The 24,884-nt window shown below is 45.9% G+C and overlaps 1 protein-coding gene across 1 annotated transcript in view; it reads right to left on the minus strand.

Moving 5' to 3' along the window:
• The window catches only part of LOC311233869 (connector enhancer of kinase suppressor of ras 2-like), a gene marked incomplete at both ends in the record, with an annotated part of 244,093 nt that overhangs the window by 21,880 nt on the left and 197,329 nt on the right, over positions 1-24,884 (minus strand). The window contains 3 exon segments of the mRNA XM_084320929.1: positions 17,665-17,732; positions 18,558-18,629; positions 19,700-19,773. Coding sequence (XP_084177055.1) covers positions 17,665-17,732; positions 18,558-18,629; positions 19,700-19,773 — 214 coding nt within the window.

A 24,884-nucleotide genomic window follows, 5' to 3' on the forward strand; every position in this document is an offset into this window, starting at 1 on the left:
ATAAAATCACTTAATTGACAATAGGAAATGCAAACCAATTGCATTAGCAGTGATTCCTTACGTCAAGAAGGTCACATTCACTACAATCTTATCATTAGGCTTTAAATAAAATTAGTAAATGAATGGCCAAATCTTGAATCAGATAAAATAGCTATTTTTCTTCATAGTCTGTGATGTCAAATTTTAATTTGATCTTACCTCAGGATGCGTTGGCTGTACCTCAGGATACTTACCTCGCCACGACTTCTCTGGCGTTCTTCACATCTCAGTGTGGCTCATCATGGCATAGGGTGGGGAAAAAACATAAAATCTAGGTAGCCAGTTAATTTTTCATGAAAAACAATCATTCGTTTTGTCATCTAACCTTACTGTCATGCATTTGTCCTAATAAACTAATCTACACTGTAGCACTCAACACTTTGATGACCATTGTTACTCAGCTGATAGAGGTGTGCCCTGCCTGATGTCCTGTCGTACAGAACCTGTGAGTCGCTTTGGATAAAAGTGTCAGCTAAATGATCAATGTTGTTGATATCTTGTACATTTAGATAATTGTGTTTCAATTTTGGTGGTTGATAATTTTGCAATCATGGAAAGTATTAGTTGTTAAAAGAATAGTCTAAGGAAAGTCATGCATGTTATTGGTTATAAACAGAGAATAGAAGGAGGGGATTGTAAGTAGTTGTTTTCATCATTAATCTTTCATCTCGGGCACTTCTCTAATTCATGTGTCTTTTGAAAAGAGATGATGAAAACGACTGGTTAGTTATTGTTAGTATGGGAGTTAGGTAGATTTTCATAACTGCAAATTCATCACCGGTGTCTAATTCATGTTAATTAAGTGGTTCTCTGTTGCCATCCACCGCTAGGTGAGTTCATCAAGTCTGTGGTCACGAGTGCAGGCATTTGCATTGCTTTGTCTCCCAAGTGCCCACTCTGAAGAAATTTACATGTGGGTGTTTTGGATGTAGATTTGTTCCAAATGGTCAATCGATTGTCTCTCAGCTCTGCACTGTCTCTCGGTTGACATGCAAATTGTTGGATTTTCTGTCTTTTGTGATACAATTTGGGTGTAGTCATTCACTGTTTTGCATCTCGCCTCAGAGCCAGATCTGTAAATACAAACACATGTTAATTTTCCACTCTTTTCTAAAACCTGGGTGAATCCTCTTTGACTGTCTGTGTGCTCAACAAACATTAGCTAGATCTCATCCATCCCGTTCTTGGATGTAATGATAGTGTTATCATTTATCAATCATATCGCATATGTACACAAGCATATGAATGTGGACCCACACATTTTGAATCATGTTTAAAATGTCTTACAATGGAAAGGGCTAGTTATCTTTCATTGGTTCTTTAGATAAACACATTAACTCAAGTGAATATAACCTAAACATCTTACTTTTAAACATGATCTATGTTGTTTGTGTTCCAAGTTTTCAACATTGAAAGCTTATAAAGTCTAATCTAACGCTGTTTATGTGGACTACAATTCCTGTACTGCCATATATTGGGAACCGGAAGTGTTTGTTTAGCTCCCATGGTCAGTATGACCGGTACGCCCACAGATGTATTATAATTCTGAAACAGACATTGTAATTAGCTTTATGTGACTTATAATGTGTAAATTAAAGCACATAAACACTCAAGTGATCTGAGATAGTTGTAATTTGCTTTAACTGATAGTTGTGTATATGTACAGTTTCTACGTCAAATGACTCCCTTTTCTTGACTCCTTTTGTATCACAAAAAGTACTGAATTTGCAAATCTGGTATGTCATAAATGTACAGATGTAGCAGTACTGACTATCTGTCTGTCATGTATGTCATAATATGTTCTGATAAATTGAAAATGGGGGACCCTGATGTAAACAAATCTGGTATTGAAAATGGGGGACCCTGATGTAAACAAATCTAAAGTCTCTCTCTGGTCTGCATCCCCTTAACAATTGTGTATTGAGCTGTGCTGTATTGTACCCATTCTGCAATCTGTTAATAAAGTTTTCAATCAATCAATGCATCTATATTTATGATTTTTATACTCACCGGGGACAGCTGTTGTGTTGGGTTGGATCCGTTACGTGTCGTCAGCAACCCGCATCTCGCCACCTCAACTCAACATTTTCCAATAGCAGCGCGCACATACATATACAAATAAAACATATACTACACGTGGATTTCACGCACCCTTGGCCTTGGGCACATTACACTTTACGTTCGCTTATGGATAGTTTAATATAAAATCATAACTCCATGTCGCGCATAGCGTGACGTCATCGCTCCAAGCGACGTTCGTGCGTTCTCATTCGCCTCGGAAATAACGCTTTGCAATCCATCCAGTATTTTTTTTACGAGCTCTCAATAGCCTGGAATTCCTAAACCAGCGTTTTGTTACCGAATGAACGCGCCTGTGCATATGTGAAACGTAAACAAACTGAAACGATAAAACTATACTTCCCCAAATGGTCGTTCCCGTGGGCCGGTTTTGTTGATTCCGGAAATTACTATCCTAGTTTGTCCCGTGAGTTGCACCTCAATGTTATCCTCTGTATAACGGTACTCGTCTCCCTATGCTCGTCGCGCTATACGTCGGTTTCTTTACTCAATAACGCGCCGCGGCGGGTTCTATACTATGCACATACAAACGAGACTTTAAACAGACAAACAAACATTAATACATATAAGTTAACGTGTGTGTATATCTGACTGTATTGGATCGCTGTACGTTTAGTCGTCCAACATCTGTATTGTTCCAACATCTGTTGCGACAAGGCATTTATACCCTTGATATATAACTACACATCGTTATTAAAATCATAACGACCGAACCTGACTTCGAAATTTACCAGCGATATATTAGATTATATATACCTTTTAATCATACTCTCGGCCCCTTTTACTCGCGACTAATGTCCTGTTTAATGTACTTTCCGCGACTGATGTCCCGTTTAATGTACATTCACGTACTCTCGGGACATCGCGTAATCATGTACTAACTAGGACATCGCGTGATAATCTTCCCGCTATCTGTATTGATCAATTGGTTAATTTAATCCAAAATACATCGTTTTCAGGAAAGGAAGAGATTGTGGGCTTAGTTTGAGGTTGAAACAATGTTATGACGCTACTCTGGTAATTTCTAATTATGATTCTATCCGCTTCTCGGTCCTAACTTCCCGCCTCTTTGCAAAGGAATCACAGAACGTTTTTAACAGAGTAGCGTTTTCCAAGGATATCACATCATAATAAGCTCACGTATCTATTTTGTTGCCTATATTTTTAGTCTGCATCAGCTAGACTAGGGGTAGCAATCCAACAACCTGTGTGTGCCTTAGCTTTCGGTCGGCTCCGACTCGACCAGGAATAGCACCTCAACCTTTGTGCCTAAACTTTTGGGAATAGCACTATAACCCATCCTCTCAGAACCGCCTGATAAAGGACCCAGGTGCACGCGCGCCCTGGTAACGATTCTCAATACAGATCAGATATATTATTGCACATTATTCTACTCAGCCATGATCTCAATATTGGACAACATTCTGTAATATTCACCTGGCACAGAGAAAAGCGGGAAGATTTGAATTCCTTCCATACATTTTTGGTCGACCATCCTATTATACTCACTTTTCTCTGTATAGTTGAATGATACAGCACGCCGGGAGGACGCAAAAAGTCCGTCACAAGTTCGTAGACGCCAATTGTGGGATATTTGTGGATATCCTGATGAAGAATGTCTCAGTCAACCGAGGCTTGGATAATAACAAGGTTTATTAACCAAGCAGATAGAATACATAGAGAGAATGGCTGAGGCTCTCGCCCCAGGTGATCAGCTGAAATTACCCAGGTAAGAAGCCTTGATTGTGGTCGGGAAGAGCCCTTTATAGTTCAACAAAGGGGGTGTGTGGTCCCATTTGATAGGTCAGATGGGGGGGAGGGGGTACAGGTTTGGGGACACAGGGGAGGGGGGTGATTATTCCACAGAGAGGGGGGGGGGGGCACAGGTAAAGGGAACACAGGGAAGGGGGATATATTTACATGAGGACACATTATACCACACTAGCCAGTTAGACAATGCATCATGTATTAAACTAAAGTGAATAGTTGACTGTGTAGTTTTGTTTAAACAGTAACGTTAGCTAGGTAGCTAACGTTAGCTCCCGAGCGATAGCTAGTTAGCCAACGCTAGCCAGCACATGCAAAATCGAATGCCAAACTGATGATATCAGACGTTGATATCAGGAGCTATCAGTAGCTAGATAACATTAGACAACGCCTCATGTATTAAACAAAAGTGAATAGATGACTGGGCCATTTTGTTTAATGCTTGTTATGTTGAAAGAGGAGCTCTGAGCTGCTCATCCACTCGACTCTTGCCGTGGTAAGGGTTTGTTGACATGACATGGGTCTGGGAGGGGGAGGAGGAGGAGGAGGAGGAGGAGGGGCACAACGTGCAGCAGCAGCAGAGTGTGGCTGTGAGAGAAGAGCGAGTGAGAACTCCACAGAGAATTGTATCATGTTTTCCGTGTCATCGATCGGTTTTCACGATTGGCGAAAATAAAGCATTATCGGAATTCACCGATCTCATATTTATACTGAATATCGGCCGATACCGCTCGCTGGCCGATCAATCGGGGCATCCCTATTTAAGAGGTTAACACGCTCTTCCCCGTCTCCCCCAACCTCCTCCACCCCTTCAGACAATCCATTCAACCATGACTGAGCACAAGCTACATGTATTGCATTGACTGGCGACCACTAGACATCAGTAAGCATTGCAATCATAACTACCTCAGCGTAACAGCACACCTGATCGATGACAAATGGCAACTGCACTTGCTTTAGGTGTGTTAAAAATGGAGGAAAGAAATTTTTCTAACAAGGTGCTAACCGGGTTCTTGAAGTTGCAAAAGAGTGGGAGATAACGGACAATGTGTAAGGGCTGGGCCAGCATTGCGTGCTTCCCAACGGGGGCGAGCCAAGCAATCAGCTTCACGCACCTGAGGATGGTTGCAATCAGCTCATCAGGAGAGTTCAAGTATGCAGACTTCCATCCACTCATTGCCCGTTTGTCTCTTTTCTCTGGTGAGGAATGTCGTGCCATGTCGTGCTTTCTACCTGGAGGTCCTGTGTTCTCGGGAGGAATGCCTGTTAATATCCCCGTCGGTGTTTCCCTGGTTCCTATTGTCCGTCAGCAGTTTGCCCGGTGAGTTTTGGATTCCCTGGACTGTTTCATGTATTCTTCAATCATTACTGGACTCTGCTCTATCGCTTTCGGGCTTGTTACGTTAATCCTCTGAAGATTCGTTTGGATATTCTAAGTCACTGGGCGCTGCTCTTTCGCCTTCGGGCCTATTGACATTCACCCTTAAAGGGGAATTCCTCATTTACTGGACTCTGTTTTTTGCCTACGGGTTGTTTTAATTTTTCAGATCCAATTGACAAACTCCCACACCCAACAGCTAGAGGCGGCCGCCGTTGCGGTGCAGGGCCTCCGGTCTCAGGTCCAGCCACTCCAGGCCTCAGTGGATGCCCTAGTTGCCCAGCAGGCATTGTTGACGGGTCAACAAGCTGAGATGCTACAACAGTTGCAGGTCCTTGTGGCTAATTCCACCCCGCCACCAGGTCAACAGGTGTCTGGAGCCCCAGCTAACCCTATGCCTCTCTACCCAGCTCCCAGAGAGCCTCAGATCTCCAGCCCACAACCTTTCGACGGCAACTTTGAGACCTGTGCTACATTCATCATGCAGTGTGAGCTGGTCTTCATACACCAACCCAGCATGTTCACGATGGAGACTGCCCAGGTCGCCTACGTGACAAACCTGCTAACAGGCCGAGCAGCACAGTGGGTCACTGCTTCCTGGTCCATGAGTGCCAGCTTCTGTAATTCCTACAGAGAGTTTGTGGCCATTTCCCAGTTTTCCTGTACTCCTGACTGGATTCCTGCACAGCCTGTTTGTCCTGCCCCCCCTCCCCCCCCTGCGGTTGGTTTGTCCTCCACATCCCAGACTGTGACCGGGGAGGAACCTATGCAGCTGGGGCGCACTCGCCTTAGTCTGGCCGAACAGGAGACCAATTTTAGGGCCAGTCTTTGCCTCTATTGCGGCCTTACGGGTCATTGACTCAGTAGTTGCCCTACCCGGCCAAAAGACCAGGCTCACTGGAACCCCGGGAGATCCTAGTGAGCCGCTTTTCCTGTTCCCGCCCCTCTGCTCTCCCTAACCATCTGATGAGTGTTACCCTGGCCTGGGCAGACCAGCGGCTCACGGTGGGTGCACTCGTCGACTCTGGGGCTAATGAGTGCTTCCTGGATTCCGAGTTTGCCACCCAGGCTAACATCCCGCTAGAGACACTTGGGAACCCCTTGGAGGCCCTCGCTCTGGATGAGTGCCCCCTGGCCAACGTCACCCATCGTACCTGTCCTATCTCCCTCACCATAGCAAGTAACCATGTGGAGAGACTCCAGTTTTTTGTTACCCATTCCCCATCAGTCCCAGTGGTTCTGGGGCATCCCTGGCTCACACAGCATGAGCCACACATCGCCTGGTCCTCCGGCACCATCCGGGAGTGGAGCTCCTCATGTCATGCCCACTGTCTTCAGGCTGCCTCCAGCCCATCACCCCAGAGTACCCCTAGTACCTCTCCTCCTGACCTCTCGACCATTCCTTCGGAGTACCATAATCTTGGGGAGGTTTTCAGCAAAGCCCGGGCCCAGGCCCTCCCTCCTCATCGGCCTTATGACTGTGCCATCGACCTCCGCTCTGGCGCTTCCCTCCCCGGCAGTCGTCTTTACAGACCATCTCCGAGAAGACTGCTATGGAGGAGTACATTTCCGAGTCCTTGGCATCAGGTCTCATTCGGCCCTCATCCTCCCCGGTACCAGCTGGATTCTTCTTTGTGAAGAAGAAGGACGGAGGCCTCCGGCCCTGCATTGACTATCGCCAACTTAACAAGATCACCAATAAGAACAAGTATCCCCTTCCGCTCATGAGTTCCACCCTTGAACCCCTCACCCAAGCCACTGTCTTCACTAAGCTGGACCGCCGGAGCGCCTACCATCTGGTCCGGATCCGGAGAGGGGACGAATGGAAGACCGCCTTCAAGACACCAGGGGTCATTATGAATACCTGGTAATGCCGCTTGGCCTCACCAATGCCCCGGCGGTATTCCAGGCACTCATGAACGATGTCCTTCGCAACATGCTCGATGAGTTTGTGGTGGTCTACCTCAATGACATTCTCATCTTCTCTCGGACCCTCGAGGAGCATGTCCATCATGTATGCCGGGTACTCGAATGCCTCCTCCGCAACCGACTCTTCGTTAAGGTGGAGAAGTGCCGTTTCCACTCCGATTCCATGGACTACCTTGGCGTCATCGTGGAGAGGGGCCAGACCCGAGCCGACCCGCAAGATCCAGGCCGTGGTAGAGTGGCCGGAGCACTCTTCTCTGAAGGAGCTAGAGCTTCCTCGGGTTTGCAAACCTTTACCGGAGGTTCATCCGGAACTTCAGCCGCATGGCGGAACCTCTCACCAAGCTGACCTCCCCCTCCCAGCCATTCGACTGGTCTCCAGCTGCCTGCTCTGCGTTCCATTCCTTCAAGAACAGATTCACCACCGCCCGGTCTTACTCCACCCCAACCCCAAGAAGAAGTTCATCGTGGAGGTGGATGCCTCGGATACTGGATTGGGGGCTATCCTGTCTCAGCGGTCAGCGTCGGACCAGAAGGTCCATCCATGCGCCTTCTACTCTCACCGGTTCCTTCCTGCTGAGAAGAACTATGACATCGGGAACCGGGAACTGTTGGCAGTGGTAGCTGCCTTGGAGGAGTGGCGCCATTGGCTGGAGGGGGCAGAGGAACCATTCACCATTTGGACTGATCACAAGAACTTGACGTTCATCCACGCATCCAAGCGCCTCGACGGTCGGCAGGCATGGTGGGCCAGCTTCCTCAGTCGGTTCGACTTCTCGCTGACTTACCATCCTGGGTCCCGCAACATGAAGGCTGATTCCCTGTCCCGGCTACACACTAAGGAGGATACAACTACCGGGGATCCGACTCCCATCCTCCCTGAGGCCAGTGTGGTGGGAGTTGTTACCTGGGGAATCGAGACCGTGGTCAAACATGCCTTGCGCTTCCATCCTGCTCCGAGCAACATACCTTATCGTTGCCTGTTCGTCCCTGATTCTGTCCGGTCCCGGGTTCCACCCAGGTGTCCACCGCACTTTCTCCTTCCTGGCTCGTCGGTTCTGGTGGTCCACCATGAGGAACGACATCAGGGAGTTTGTGATGGCCTTCACAGTCTCACCAAGCACCCACCGGTCTGCTGCAGCCACTCCCCATTCTAAGCCGCACCTGATCCCATGTGGCGTCGGACTTCGTTTCTGGTCTGCCTCCCTCCTGTGTTCTGTTTGTGTTCTGAGCCCCCTCCTCTACTCCCTGTACACACATGACTGCGTGGCACAGCGGAACAACAACACAATCATCAAATTTGCTGATGACACAGTAGTGGTGGGCCTGATCTCTGCCAACGACGAGAGGGCCTACCTGGAAGAGGTAGAGAATCTGTCACAGTGGTGTCAGGAGAACTGCCTCTCCCTGAACGTCAGCAAAACAAAAGAGATGATTGTGGACTTCAGGAGGTCGGGGGTCAAGGACTACAGCCCCCTCAGCATCGACGGGGCACCGGTTGAGAGAGTGAACAGTTTCAAGAACCTCGGAGCCCACATATCCGAGGACTTGACATGGACCACACACATTGACAGTGTTGTGAAGAAGGCACGACAACGCCTCTACTTCCTCAGGCGCCTAAGGAAGTTCCAAGTCAGTCAGAAGATCCTTAGGAACTTCTACTCATCAATAGAGAGCATCCTGACTGGCAACATCACCTCCTGGTTTGGGAATAGCACTGCACAAGACCGTAGCAGACTACAAAGAGTGACACGTTCAGCCGAACACACAATTGGAGGGGGGCTTCCCACCCTCCAGAACATTTACAACAAGCGGTGCAGGGGGAAGGCTAAGAGAATCATCAAGGACTCCAGCCACCCGAACAACTGCCTCTTTGAACTGCTGCGGTCAGGCAAGCGATACCGGAGTCTTAAGGCGAGCACAGAAAGACTCAGAAGAAGCTTCTATCCCCAGGCCATCAGGCTGCTAAACGAACAATAAACACTATGCAACAACCATCAAATGCACACAGCACACACACCCACACGCACACACTCAATAAAACAAACAACACACTGCAGCACCCACTCTCCACACTTTAGATCACACAAACACACTTTATATTTATTGATAAAGGATTTGCACTACAACTCGTACACCTACTGTAAATTGTACCTAAATTGCACCTCATCCCATTTCTGCCTTGCACTATATAGTATTGTATATTAGTACACTGCATAGTATTGTATATTATATGGTAACTCAGTTACGTCTATTCTGCATCGAACATTGTACATATGTCTATACTGAACACTGTGACCTCATTTTTTACTTCTAATTTACATGCTATACTATGTTATTTTATTTCATACTTATCTTGTCTTGCACAGTCTCTGGAGCATAACAGTAAGAAGCATTTTGTATAAAAGTATTCTGTACTTCTGTATGACAACTATTAAAGAAACTTGAACTTGAACTCCCAGGGGAACACAGTCATTCTAACTGTGGTGGATCGTTTCAGCAAGGGGGTCCATCTGGTGGCCCTTCCCAAGCTTCCATCGGCTCCTGAGACGGCTGACCTCCTGACAAGCCACGTGTTCCGCCTCCATGGCCTTCCCCAGGACATCGTCTCGGACCGGGGGCCCCAGTTCACCTTCCAGGTATGGCGGGCTTTTTGTAAGGGATTGGGGGCCTCTGTTAGCCTATCCTCTGGTTATCACCGACAGACTAACAGGCAGACGGAGAGGATGAACCAGAGCTCTGTGTGTTGCTGCCAAGAGGCCTGCATCCTGGAGCCGGTTCCTCCCCTGGGTCGAGTACGCCATCAACTCCCTGGTCAGTTCTACCACCGGCCTCTCGCCGTTCGAGGTATCTCTGGGCTACCAACCCCCTCTCTTCACAGCGCAAGAGTCGGAGGTGGCAGTTCCCTCCGTGCAGATCCATCTCGACCAGTGTCGTCACATCTGGGAGGTCATCAGGGCTGCTTTGCTCCGGGCGACAAAGCGTGCCAGCCGTGGAGCTAACCGAAGTCGGACACCAGCGCCAGCATACCAACCAGGACAAAGGGTGTGGCTATCCTCCAAGGACCTCCCGCTTCAATCCACAGCCAAGAAACTGAACCCCCGGTTTGTCTGACCCTTCGAGATCGGAAGCATGCTCAGCCCCACAGCGGTGAGTCTAAAACGTCCTGCCTCCATGAGGATCCATCCTGTGTTTCACGTGTCCCGGGTTAAGCCCGTCTCCCACAGTCCCATTATGCCTCCAGCTCCTCCCGAGATGGTGGATGGTCATCCCCAGTGGAAGGTCTGCTGGCTTATGGACGTCCGGCGCCGAGGAAGGTGGTTCCAGTATCTGATGGACTGGGAGGGGTACAGCCCCGAGGAGCATAGCTGGGTCTCCCACCAGCTCATCTTGGATCCTGCCCTGCTCTCTGATTTCCATCGTTCCGACCCGACAAGCCAGGCAGGTTGCCAGGTGTCTCCCGTGGAGGGGGGGGGGGGGGTACTGTAAGGGCTGGGCCAGCATTGCTTGCTTCCCAATGGGGGCGAGTCAAGCAATCAGCTTCACGCACCTGAGGATGGTTGCAATCAGCTCGTCAGGAGAGTATGCAGACTGCCATCCACTCGTTGCCAGTTCATCTCTTTTCTCCGGTGAGGAATGTCGTGCCATGTCGTGCTTTCTACCTGGAGGTCCTGTGTTCTCGGGAGGAATGCCTGTTACTATCCCCGTCGGTGTTTCCCTGGTTCCTATTGTCCGTCGGCAGTTTGCCCGGTGAGTTTTGGATTCCCTGGACTGTTTCATGTATTCTTCATTACTGGACTCTGCTCTATCGCCTTTAGGCTTGTTACGTTAATCCTCTGAAGATTCGTTTGGATATTCTACATCACTGGACGCTGCTTTTTCGCCTTCGGGCCTATTGACATTCACCCTTAACACATTCCCTGCCACGCACTTTCAGCATCTTATACCATTCTCTGCCAGTACTGTAAGTCTATGGAGATGTTCACCTTCTTTGCAGGGCTATAACTTTTTAAATTGTATTGCTAAATTGACATTACTATGGCCCATTCAACATCGATTATCTATCGTTCAGGATGTAGGAACGTTTTACTTTTTCATGCATACATTCATACGAAAATACCGTCTAGAATATAGATATGTTTTTATCGTTTTCTGCAGTAATTCCTAGAACGTGAGATATCTGGCATAAACGCATATATAGATTATCAAATGCCGTTTGTTGCCGATCCACGCTATATTAAAAATTTCAACTGTACATGATCCTAAACGTTATGACTGATCATGCGCGGATGAACGGAGGGGGGGGGGGGTCGTTTATAATTCTGTGATCGTCGTTAAATGTTTTATGTAGTATGGGTGATATATAGATCAGAGCAGTTTGCATGGATAATAATAAACAAACAGGCTGAAAGTAACGTCAACGTCCTCTTACCGTTGGGCGATGAGACTGGCGCAAAAAGATCCCAGTTATTTGATGGGGATCGAGTCGATCCATTTCCAATTTGTATAATAATAATACACGCCCAAATCATGTCGATTATTGAGTTATGGCAGCGATCCATATCCACGGTGTGTGGCTAGAGTCCCGCAACGATATGCGAGTGGCCGGACGCATTTCGGAGACGCACCGAGATCCAACCGGCCATTTCCGGTTTGGCAGCTCGCCGATCATCCACCAGGGGGCAGTATTGAAGCGTTGCAGAGTTGTGCCGAGTCCCACTGCATCAGACGAGGCTCCGTGAGGGAAATATGAATAACATGGCGAAAATATGAAATATTATCTCAATAACGTCGTACGCCGTGGATTGGCAGAATTCGCATGAACTTGAAACACGTCGTACAACGGTATTGGCGCAGGATGTGTTAAAGGGGATGTTCTGAATTCCTCGTTTACTGGACTCTGTTTTTCACCTACACTTTGAGTGCCAGGGACGCGATTCGTCGTTAGTTCATGCCGCCAGTTGAGTGCCGGCAACGCTATATAGCGTTTGTTTGTCGTTTTTTTTTTATTAGCAATTTTAATTCATATTTCATCAATCGAGCCTCACGCTAGTGTTGCAGACACTCTCTGAGCTCAATTGGTAAAATACCGCCCCCTATCGTCTCTCCCTGTGTAACTGCACCCCATTAGTTTAGACTGGTGGGGGGGGGGGGGGGGCCTCATGTTACTCTCCGGCAAGCCAACTGAAGAGATCCAAGTTGATCGCCGGCCCTCAGAACAGCGTGGATTATGTATTTCCAGCACCCAACGCTGAATCAATAAACTAGGGCTGACCTTCGAAGCTTTTTTTGGCAATCGAAGTTTCGGGGCCGAGCTTCGATTTTAATTATAATATTTGTTTTATCTTATGTTGTGGGACTTGTACAGCACTTTGGTAAACTTTGTTGTTTTTAAATGTGCTATATAAATAAAGTGGATTGGATTAATTAATTAATTAGCCCCTTTCGTGACTGTGACACAGCCAACAAGGTTTCACTCGGCTGCGCTGCCTGGGTGCAGTGGGGCTGCTCTCACAGCCAACGACATGACATTACATAATTATGTTGCAACCTTCGTCTATCAAGCAAACAATTATATTATATTTAATTTATCATTTATAATTTATAATTATATCAGACAATGCACCTACAAAAGCAGATGATTACAATTAAATTAGCCAACTTGGTAACACATTAGTCATAGCAGCTAGGCATAGCCTTATTAATGTTTTGTGAGGCGTCGCCGTCGTGTACAACGATACTTACGTTTTTTAGGTGATTTGACAAAGTTGTTGTAGAGTTGTGATATGCCATTTTATTCTGGCATATCTGGCACTCGGCTTTTTGGGCATTGTCTTTGCATATTTTAAAGTGTAACCACACGTCTGATGACTTCTTCGTCAACATGTCTGCTGCACATGTCCTTGTTGTTTTCAACACAGATAATCTCCACGTGCTTGTTGTAGAGAGGTGGAGTCGAGGCGCCGCTTACTTTCGTTTCATTGGAATGGAGGCGCAAGATTTTGGAGACAAAAAAAAGAAATTTACTTCGTTTTTTTTTTTTTCCGAAGCTTGTGCCATCGAACGAAGCTTCGAAGCTTCGAAGTATTTAAGACAGCCCTACAATAAACGCGATCGATATTTGGAATGGCGATCAGGAATTGGAATAATCTTTTTGGATAACATCTGATCTGAGGTAAGGAATCTATTTTACCAGTCTTAGGGTAATCAGAGCTTTTTTCACAGATATATCAACGTGTGCCCTGTGTGTGTGTGTGTGTGTGTGTGTGTGTGTGTGTGTGTGTGTGTGTGTGTGTGTGTGTGTGTGTGTGTGTGTGTGTGTGTGTGTGTGCTCGCTGATCAGGAAATGAGAGAATCAATTTTTCAGATCGCCTCTATAGCGTGCATAAGTACTAGGGCTGTCTTAAATACTTCGAAGCTTCGTTCGATGGGCATGGGATTCGAATATGAAAATAAAATTCGATTATAAAAAAATATATATAATAATAAAAAATTATATATTTTTTTATCAAAATCAACTCTGCCTCTCTTTGTTAACTACAACAAGCAATGCTGTTTGCTATTTAAGATGAGTGCTGTTTGTTATTTAAGATGAGGTCGGACTCTGCACTGACAGATTTGTGTTCATTGTGCTGCTTTTATAAAGCTTCAAATGACGGCTTACAATATTTCATGAACGCAAAGTGTTTTGTTTGTCTAAGATTTAAAAAGGTTTAAACTTTACAGCACTGACAAAGTTGAACAAAGTGCTGTACAAGTCCCACAACATAAAATGTTTTATAAAATTAATTATATTTTTTTATTATTTTTTTTTTAATCTCAAAGCTTCGAATTAAAATCGAATTTCGGACCCGAAGCTTCGAATTCCAAAAAAAATCGAAGGTCAGCCCTAATAAGTACACATATACTATCGATAATCTAGCGTTTATTTGAAAACGATTCATAAATAGGCCGAAAAATGACAACGTTTTTGTGTATGCCAGAATATTCCAGTAAAGGGCAATTATCACGGAATCTATATATTTTCCTGAAAAACGAGGGCTTTTCGAAATGCTATAAAACGGAAATGAACCGATTAACACTTTAATCGCCGATGACGTGTTTAGACGTCATTCCTAGCCATGCTCATTCTGCCGAAGACGCCGTAACTCGTCTTTGATGTCAATATTTCAAAAATCTGTGATCGAAATCATATTTCTCCTCCGGGGACCTGAGATGTACAGCTGAGCTCCACTAAATTCTCTAGCGGTTCAAGAGCGCCATCTGGTGGCCGATCGGCAGATCGCCAACAGGAAGTGACTCGTCAAACAGGAAGAGCTCTTCCATATATCGTCCGGGCACTCGCGATCATTAGCAGGACTCTATCTCAACACACTGGATAATCAATCGCTCGCCCTAACTCAATAAACAACGTTATTTGGACGAATATAGTATTATACAACCTGGAAATGGTTCATCAGGATCAACATCCCATAATCGAAAACGTTCTACTCCACGCTGATCGCCCAACGGCGCGAGGAAGATACGGTGAGTTTCAACGTTATTTTCTAACGTATTCTATACTAACTGATCTGATGATCATTATGACCCACACTAGATGAATGGTATAACGTTGCCCACGGAATTATAAACGCCCCCCTCGCCCATCCGGTCAATATCAGATGATAGTAACTTCTAGAAGTACCTCCAGTTGAAATTTTTCATCTGGCAACGATCGCTACCAAACTGTATTTGATCATCAATATAATGCATTTGGAGCTATAAATCAAGTTCTGGAGAAAGCTGCAGAAAACGATAAAAACATACTTATACTTTAGACCATATTTTAATATGAATATGTGAATGAAAAAGTAGAACGTTGCTACACCCTAAACTATAGATAATTGACGTTGAATGGGCCATAGTAATGTCAATTTAGCAATACAATTTAAAAAGTTAAAGCCCTGCAAAGAAGGGGAACTTCTCCATAGACAAATAGAGCTGGCAGAGGATGGTATAAGGATGTACATAAGCGTGGCAGGGAAAGGGTTAAGGGGATGCAGACCAGAGAAAGACTTTCGTCTTGTTTACATCAGGGTCCCCCATTTTCAATTCATAATGACATTTATGACATACTCAATGCAGTACTGTTACATTTGTGACATACAGTAAATATATACAAGGGGGAGGGAACTGTACATTTAAGATTAATTGAAAATGGGGGACCCTGATGTAAACAAGACGGAAGTCTTTCTCTGGTCTGCATCCCCTTAACAATTGTGTGTATTGAGCTGTACTGTACCCATTCTGCAATCTGTTAAATAAAGTTTAAATAAACGCATCGCGGATCTGCCCGCAGGAACGCCCTACCCAAAGCTGTAAAGGAATGTGAATCACTACCCACTTTCAAAAACACTCAAATAACACCTACGGGAGACTGCAATTCGAAACTGGCCCCCACAAATGTCCTAACCCAGTTGTACAGTAAATGACCAAGTATGGCTTTGTCAGTATTCCAATGTACAGTGTACAGTGTCCCCCACCCACCCCCTACTCAACCCCCCCCCCCCCCCCCCACCCCCCCCCCCACCTCCAATGTACAGTCCCCCCCCCCACCCACCCAACCCCACCCCACCTACCCAACCTCCTCCAATGTACAGTTTCTACGTCAAATGTATATACTCTTTTCTGGACACTTTTTGTATCACAAACAGTACTGTATTTGCAAATCTGGTATGTCATAAATGTATAGATGTAGCAGTACTGTCTATCTGTATGTCATATATGTTATGATGAATTGAAAATGGGGGACCCTGATGTAAACAAGACGAAAGTCTTTCTCTGGTCTGCATCCCCTTAACAATTGTATGTATTGAGTTGTACTGTACTGTACCCATTCTGCAATCTGTTAATAAAGTTTTCAATCAATCAATCAATCAATCAATCAATCAATCAATCAATCAATCCCGCACAGTGCAATACTCCAATTCAGCCATTGGCAATTCAGCCATTGGGTGGGTGGCACTGCTGAGCGGGCATGTGACGGCCTGACAGCGTGGGGACAGAGAGTGCTGGGCTGACGTTCTGCAGATGGATGCTTCTCACACAGACCGCAAATAAGAACTACTTATAAAGCGATTTAATAGGCTAAACGTCGTTTTAAATTATTTATTTTACACTTGTTTATTGTATTTGATTTTTCTCAACATAATGCTACGTGGCCCGACTAGATCCGTGACTCCGTTGCGATACAGATGAATTATCTATAAAAGTGGCTATCTTTGAAATCCACTGCTGTGGCGAGCCTGGGGCGAGTCTTTATCGCTACAGGGGAAACATAGGGGGAACATAGGACCCGGGGAACATAGGACCCTTTTGCGGCTACCGGGGAACATAGACATTTTCCCGGGGTAGAAATGTACTTTTAAGGTGTGGCTAGGTAGCACAGTGGACTAAGCACTTGCCTACCATCGCAGAGACTCTGGGATCTAATCCAGCTGTCAGCAGTACCTCCGGCTTGGTCAGTCGTCCCTACTAACACAATTGGCAGTGTTAGCGAGTGGGAAGCCGGTTGGGTATGTGTCCTGGTCGCGTGAACACTTAAGGTAACTAACTTGCGTTCACAACGCCCACGTGACCGCGCGCAAGCACGCCCCCTTATCCACGCCTGCCGCTCTGTGTGTTGCAGCGTGCGGCAGAGGTCCCTGTGTGTTCTCGCCTTCCTCAATTTATACGCATGGAAGTATTGACTATGTTGGATTGTGTAATTGGTTTGTCATGACAAACAAATAAAAAAATCGCGATTTACCCGGTGGCTACAACAACACACAGTGACTACATGCAGTTCGCGATTTTTTTATTTGTTTGTCATGACAAACCAATTACATAATCCAACATATGTGTAAAGGCACAACATATTCCAGTTAACGGTATATTTTTTTAATGATTCGTTACGGCGTAGTCAATACTTCCATGCGTATAAATTGAGGAAGGCGAGAACACACAGGGACCTCTGCCGTGCGCTGCAACACACAGAGCGGCAGGCGTGGATAAGGGGGCGTGCTAGCGCGCGGTCACGTGGGCGTCGTGGCCAATCAGAGAAACGCTGAACGCAAGTTAGTTACCTTAAGTGTTCACGCGTCCTGGTCGTTGTAAACTGAAACTCCTACTGGTCGGTTGGGGCGCCTGTTCAACAGGGAGGGGATCTGCGGGAAATAGCGCGAACCTCCGCACGCGTCACATTCCCCCGGTGAAATTCCTCGCTGGCAGGTGAAAAGAAGTGGCTGGTGACCCCACAATGCGTGCAACGACCAGGAATGGAATTGGCATAATGACTAAATTGGGATGGGTGAAAAATACAGAAAGCCCAAAAATAAATAGAATACATTTCTTTTTTTTTTATAGTACTTTTTTACTTGGGTAGGGTTATTGAATATTAACATTCCCTTTTAATATCTAGACTCTTAGACAGCCGAGGACAGCTGTGTTCTTCTCACCTTGGTCCTGTCGGTGTCTCTCCTGCTCTGAACAGCGACCCACTGCCATGCTGAGACGACTCAGCCACCTGGGAAAAGACATCCACTAATTAACCTGACCCCTTTCAAAAACCCTGTCTCACCTGGTCATCCTCCCCCTACTAACCCTGTCCCTCCTGGTCATCATACTAACCCTGTGTCACCTGGTCATCCTCCCCCTACTAACCCTGTCCCACCTGGTCATCATACTAACCCTGTCTCACCTGGTCATCCTACTAACCCTGTCTCACCTGGTCATCCTACTAACCCTGTCTCACCTGGTCATCCTACTAACCCTGTCTCACCTGGTCATCCTACTAACCCTGTCCCACCTGGTCATCCTACTAACCCTGTCTCACCTGGTCATCCTCCCCCTACTAACCCTGTCTCACCTGGTCATCCATGCATAGTAGTATAGACTATTAGCATATTGGGTAGTCGTATAGGCATAGTAGATTACTTAGTAGCAAAGTACATAATAATAATAATAATAATAATAATAATAATAATAATAATAATAATAATAATAATAATAATAATAATAATAATAATAATAATAATAATAATAATAATAATAATAATAATAATAAAATACAATAAAAAGGTTAGTAGTTTTTTCTTTTTTCTCAGATTATGTTTGAAGAGTGTGTTTTTAGTCAACGGTGGAATATTGGGTGGGTTTTGGCTGTCCTGACTGTGGTTGGAAATTCATTGTGGAGTGAGGACCGAGAATAGCCTGCCTCGCTTTGATGACCCCCCAGGAGCCTGAATAAGAGTGGGTCTGAGGCGACCAGAAGTCCAACTGTATACCAGTCACTCTAGCATAGCGCACTAGTCACTCACTCATAGCGCCTTTGCTGGTGTCATCAACTCACCGGACCATGTCATCCACATTCTCTGCTGCAAAGTAGAAACTCTTTATCTTCGGGTGGCAAGCCTTGAAAGCACTGGCAAAAGGAATTAAAAGTAACAGGATTATTTCAAACAGGTCTGCACAATTACTAAACACACAGATATGTGTAGTAAGAAGATAGGACCTCACATACAAGAAGACAGGTTTGGGACACAATCACAGATGCAGTGTTTTTAAAACAGCAAGACTCAAATTACTGTGACAACGTACACAACATTTTGGCAAATTATTTTCAAACCCATTGCATTTGTGAACAGTGAGTTGAACACTGGTCTGTACGCACATAGTGCTTCATCACTGGTCTCTCTACGCACATAGTACTTTACCACTGGTCTCTCCATGCACATAGTATTTTATCACTGGTCTCTATGGAGATAGTACTTTATCACTGGTCTCTCTATGCACATAGTACTGTATCACTGGTCTATCCATGCACATAGTACTTTATCACTGGTCTCTCTATGCACATAGTACTTTATCACTGGTCTCTCTATGCACATAGTACTGTATCACTGGTCTATCCATGCACATAGTACTTTATCACTGGTCTCTCTATGCACATAGTACTTTATCACTGGTCTCTCTATGCACATAGTACTTTATCACTGGTCTCTCTATGCACATAGTACTGTATCACTGGTCTATCCATGCACATAGTACTGTATCACTGGTCTCTCCATGCACATAGTACTGTATCACTGGTCTCTATGCACATAGTACTTTATCACTGGTCTCTCTATGCACATAGTACTTTATCACTGGTCTCTCTATGCACATAGTACTGTATCACTGGTCTCTCCATGCACATAGTACTTTATCACTGGTCTCTCTATGCACATAGTACTTTATCACTGGTCTCTCTATGCACATAGTACTTTATCACTGGTCTCTCTATGCACATAGTACTTGATCACTGGTCTATCTATGCACATAGTACTTTATCACTGGTCTCTCTATGCACATAGTACTTTATCACTGGTCTCTCTATGCACATAGTACTGTATCACTGGCCTATCCATGCACATAGTACTTTATCACTGGTCTCTCCATGCACATAGTACTTTATCACGTGGCTTCAGTTTCCACAGAAAGATCAGTACTCACAACTTCCTTCGGCACTCCGTGGCGCGATCAATCTTGAACTCCGGAAGACTCACGAATCCCTCTGCCTTCTCATCCTGATAAAGAAAACAGGAGAGTTTGACGATTCCAATACATCACAAAAGCCTGCAAGCTGCTGTGCTGTTAGAAGAAGAAACATGGGGGCGCCCCAGTGGTCAGCCGCGACACGGACCTGTCGTTATTTCCCGAATGTCTTCCCCCCACTCTGTCTCCCATTCCTCCTCTGTCTCTCCCTACTGGACTGCCCAGTAGAAATAAAGCGATAAAACGCCAAAAAAAAATCTTAAAAAAAAAAAATAAGAAGAAGAAGAAACATGGAGAGGGGCTTCCGGTGTCATGGGGTGAAGACTTGTTTCGTACCTGCTCCCCCAACTTTTGTAACTTTTCAATTTTAATACCCTCACTGGTCTCCAAATATTTCTTTTAAGTAATGATTTAAAAAACGTTTACTTTTAGTGGTGAAATATGGCGGACAAACAAGCAACTAAGCACGGTAGGTCATCCTCTAAAGCAGAGAAGCTGCCACCTCAAATGCTGTCCCCGCCGGAGACAACTCTAAGTGGCGCTAGCCTGGCGGCTATTAGAGTGCTCATCACAGAGCTATTCGCTGAGCTCTTTGATGCTCGCTTTGAAACCTACCGCATAGCCGTGTCAGCCGAGATAGGAGCAGTGGTTGGAACCTTGGACAAAAAGATGGAAATTATCCATACAACGACCATAGATAATACCCGTGAAATTACCTCACTAACGGAGGTAGCAAATCATCTCAATACCTTCTATGCGAGGTTTGAGGCAGTGAATAACAACACCAGCCTACAAACCACTGCAATGGAGGGGGGGGCACTGCCGATGGAGACTCAGTGTTCAGGTTAACAGAACATGAGGTGAGGAGGACCTTTAAGAAAGTGAATATCAGGAAGGCAGCAGGACCGGACGGCATCCCCGGCCGCATCCTAAAAGTCTGTGCCGACCAACTGGCCCCGGTATTCACTGACATATTTAACCTGTCCTTAGAACAGGCTGTCATCCCCACCTGTCTGATGAAGTCCACCATTATCCCTGTACCCAAAAAATCTACGCCCGCTTGCCTCAACGACTACTGCCCTGTAGCTCTCACCTCCATAGCCATGAAGTGCTTTGAGAAGCTAGTGAAGGGCTACATCTGTTCCTCCCTCCCCATCAACCTGGACCCCCTGCAATTTTCATATCGCCCCAACAGGTCCACGGAGGACGCCATAGCCCATGTGCTGCACACAGCAGCATCACACCTGGACAAGAGGCAGGGAAACTATGTGAGAATGCTGTTCATCGACTACAGCTCAGCATTCAATACCATAGTCCCCTCCAAACTCATAGCCAAGCTCAGGGACCTGGGCTTGAACTATGACCTCTGCCAGTGGGTCTTGGACTTCCTGACGGGTAGACCCCAGGTGGTGAGAGCAGACAACTGCACCTCCTCATCCATCACGCTCAACATAGGGGCCTCCCAGGGCTGTGTTCTGAGTCCCCTCCTCTACTCGCTGTACACACACGACTGTGTGGCACAGTGGAACAACAACACAATCATCAAATTTGCTGACGACACAGTAGTGGTGGGCCTGATCTCTGCCAACGATGAGAGGGCCTACCTGGAAGAGGTAAAGAATCTGTCGCAGTGGTGTCAGGAGAACTGCCTCTCCCTGAACGTCAGCAAAACAAAAGAGATGATTGTGGACTTTAGGCGATCAGGGTCAGGGACTACAGCCCCCTCAGCATCGACGGGGCACCGGTTGAGAGAGTGAACAGTTTTAAGTACCTCGGAGTCCACATATCTGAGGACTTGACATGGACCACACACATTGACAGTGTTGTGAAGAAGGCACGGCAACGCCTCTACTTCCTTAGGCGCCTAAGGAAGTTCCAAGTCAGTCAGAAGATCCTTAAGAACTTCTACTCATGCACAATATAGAGCATCCTGACTGGCAATATCACCTCCTGGTTTGGGAATCGCACCGCACAAGAACGTAGCAGACTACAGAGAGTGGCCCGTTCAGCCGAACGCACAATTGGAGGTGGGCTTCCCACTCTCCAAGACATTTACAACAAGCGGTGCATGGGTAAGGCTAAGAGAATAATCAAAGACTCCAGCCACCCTAACAACTGCCTCTTTGAACTGCTGCGGTCAGGCAAGCGATACCGGAGTCTCATGGCAAGCACAGAGAGACTCAGAAGAAGCTTCTATCCTCAGGCCATCAGAATGCTAAATGACAATAACACTATGTAACAACCATCAAATGCACTCACAGCACACACATCCACACGCACAGACTCACTTTAAACAACTCACTGCATCACCCACTTTACCCACTTTAGACACCTAAACACACTTTATATTTATTGGTAAAGAATTTGCACTACAACCCATACCTCATTACACCTTACTGTAAATTGTACCTAAATTGTACCTCATCCCATTTCTGCATTGTACTGTATAGTATATAGTATATTGTATTGTAACTCAGTTACTTTTCTACTCTGCATTGTACATTGTATATGTATTGTATGTATATATTGAACACTTTTGTCTACGTACTTGACTTCTATTTTATACTTACTATACTTATTTTACACTTATCTATTTTTACCTAGCACAATCTCTGGAGCAAAACAGAAAGAAGCATTTTATATAAAAGTATTCTGTACTTCTGTATGACAACTAATAAAGAAACTTGAACTTGAAACTTGAGGAGGCTAGCCGACAAGGGCTACGATTGGAGGCACGATCGCTGTGGATAACTGGAATGGCGATGAGATTATTGGATTATTTTATCCAGGGGGGACGAGTCCGCCTACAGGAGGGAGATCGAGAGGCTGCTGAGCTGGTGCAGCTGCAACAACCTGGACCTCAACGCCCAGAAAACAGTGGAGATGGTAGTGGACTTCAGGCGGAAGGCAGCCCCCCCGACCCCGATCATTCTGGGAGGCACCCCGGTGGCCTCTGTGGAGTCCTGCCGCTTCCTCGGCATGACACTCTCCCGGGACCTGAAATGGGAGCTGAACACCATCGCTCTCAATAAAAAGGCCCGGAAGAGGATGTTCTTCCTATGTCAGCTGAGGAAGTTCAGGCTGCCGAGGACTATGATGGTCCAGTTCTACACTGCCATCATCCAGTCCATCCTCACCCTCTCCATCATCACCTGGTTCCCTGCAGCCACGGTCAGGGACAAGGCCAAGCTGCAGCAGGTGATACGATCAGCGGAGAGGACAACTGACCCTGCCCGCCCGTTGAAGAGCAATGGCCAATAACGTCGGAGGCACGATCGCTGTGGATAACTGGAATGGCGATGAGATTATTGGATTCTTTTTTTTCCATTACTTCAGAGACCAGGGCCCTCATTTATCAATTTTCCTCCGAAAATGTTCTATTTCCACACGTAAGCACAGAATTTAGAATGTGTGCACGCACAAAAAAAACGGGATTTATCACACGTGCGTACACAGGTCCTACGCACACCTGTCATGATAACTATCACCTTGGTCCTACGCCGAGGCTCGTGCACACTTTCACGTATTTGCATACCAAAACCGCCCCGATTAACCATATACGGTAATGGAACACCCCCATGAAATGTGGAAAAATGGACTAAACCGAGGGAAGCGTGTTATGAGACAGGCTGACAGACGTGTACACGTACGGTGATGTCGGATATGATATCTATTAACCATTGCTGCCTGGGCAGCGCAAACACTAATAAAGACCGTGCTGGAATATGACTGCCTTTTTCCGTTTTGTTTGATTAATACCCAGGGATTAAAGTTCTCCTCAATTTTATTCCAAATCGCGACGGATTTTCCGTCAATTTTCTACCTGCTGCATATGATTTCTAGAGGCATACAATCTATTTTGATGTCAGTATTGGGTAGCCTATATAAACAATAATACGAGAGCATATACAAGAACAATGAATCTCACTGCCATGTATGATGTAGCCTGCCATGTATGATGTGATCAATACAAACTGAATTCCATCATGTTTGTGTGCGGGAGCTCACAAGGCTGTTGTCACAATGGGTGGTACAGTAATAACAGTCTACACAATATCACGATGGACCATGCCATGTAGCCTATATTCTATTATGACATGATCTGTGACGACAAATGTTCTAGAATGTTTGATTATGACAGCATGCCTATGATCAATAAAAACGCGAACTTGAATCCCATCATCATATTTACATAGTCTGTCCACTATCTTTATTACTTTGTTATTCCCCCCCCCCATCTATGTAAAGCGACCTTGCATGGGTCTCTTGAAAGGCGCTATGTAAAATGAAGCTATTATTATTGTTGTTGTTATTATTATTATCATGTCTGTGTGCTGAGCTCAGTGAAGTTTCAACGGAGCGAGGTAATCTATTCTAATCAACAAATTGAAGTAGAAAGCATTCCGTGGGGGAGCTCCAGTAGCTCACCACGTACCGCGAGTGCTATTTCAGCGCCGTGGACAACCGCGCTCGCGCGGATCTGGGGCTGAGCGCGTTCGAATCCCGGACGGCAGCCGTGCCTTTCCCAGAGTGTCTCTCCCCCCCATCTGAACCCTTTCAGCCTGCTCTGTCGGTCGAACTTGACCAAGTATGAATGCGAAGAAAAAGCGATAAACGCTAAAAGAACCAGGTGACTGGTCAAAAGTTTAAAAAAAAGAAAGCATTCCGTTGTGGCCAATCTTATTTGGAAACATGACACGTCGCTTTAGCCTATATTCTCAAATTGCATTTAATGGCTGAATGAATGAAAACTTTATTTAACAGATTGCAGAATGGGTACAATACAGTACGGCTCAATACACACAATTGTTAACACTTTAACTGCCGGAAGACGCTTTTAGGCGTCCTTCCCCGCCATGCTCAAGTTGCCGAGGACGCCGTAACTCGTCTTTGATATCAATATTTCAAAAATCTGTGATCGAAATCATATTTTCTTTCCGGAGCCCTGAGATGTACTGGTGAGCTCCCATCAACTGTTTAACGGTTCGAGAGCGCCATCTGGTGGCCGATCGGCAGATCGGCCAAGAGGGAGGGGCTCGCCAAACAGGAAGTGCTCATCCTATGTGCTCCGGGCACTCGCGATCGGTAGCCGGACTCCATCTCAACACACTGGATGATCAATCGCTCGCCCTAACTCAATAAA

The sequence above is a fragment of the Notolepis coatsorum genome (genome assembly GCF_963971535.1).
Source record: "Notolepis coatsorum genome assembly, chromosome: 8".
Taxonomy (NCBI): domain Eukaryota; kingdom Metazoa; phylum Chordata; class Actinopteri; order Aulopiformes; family Paralepididae; genus Notolepis; species Notolepis coatsorum.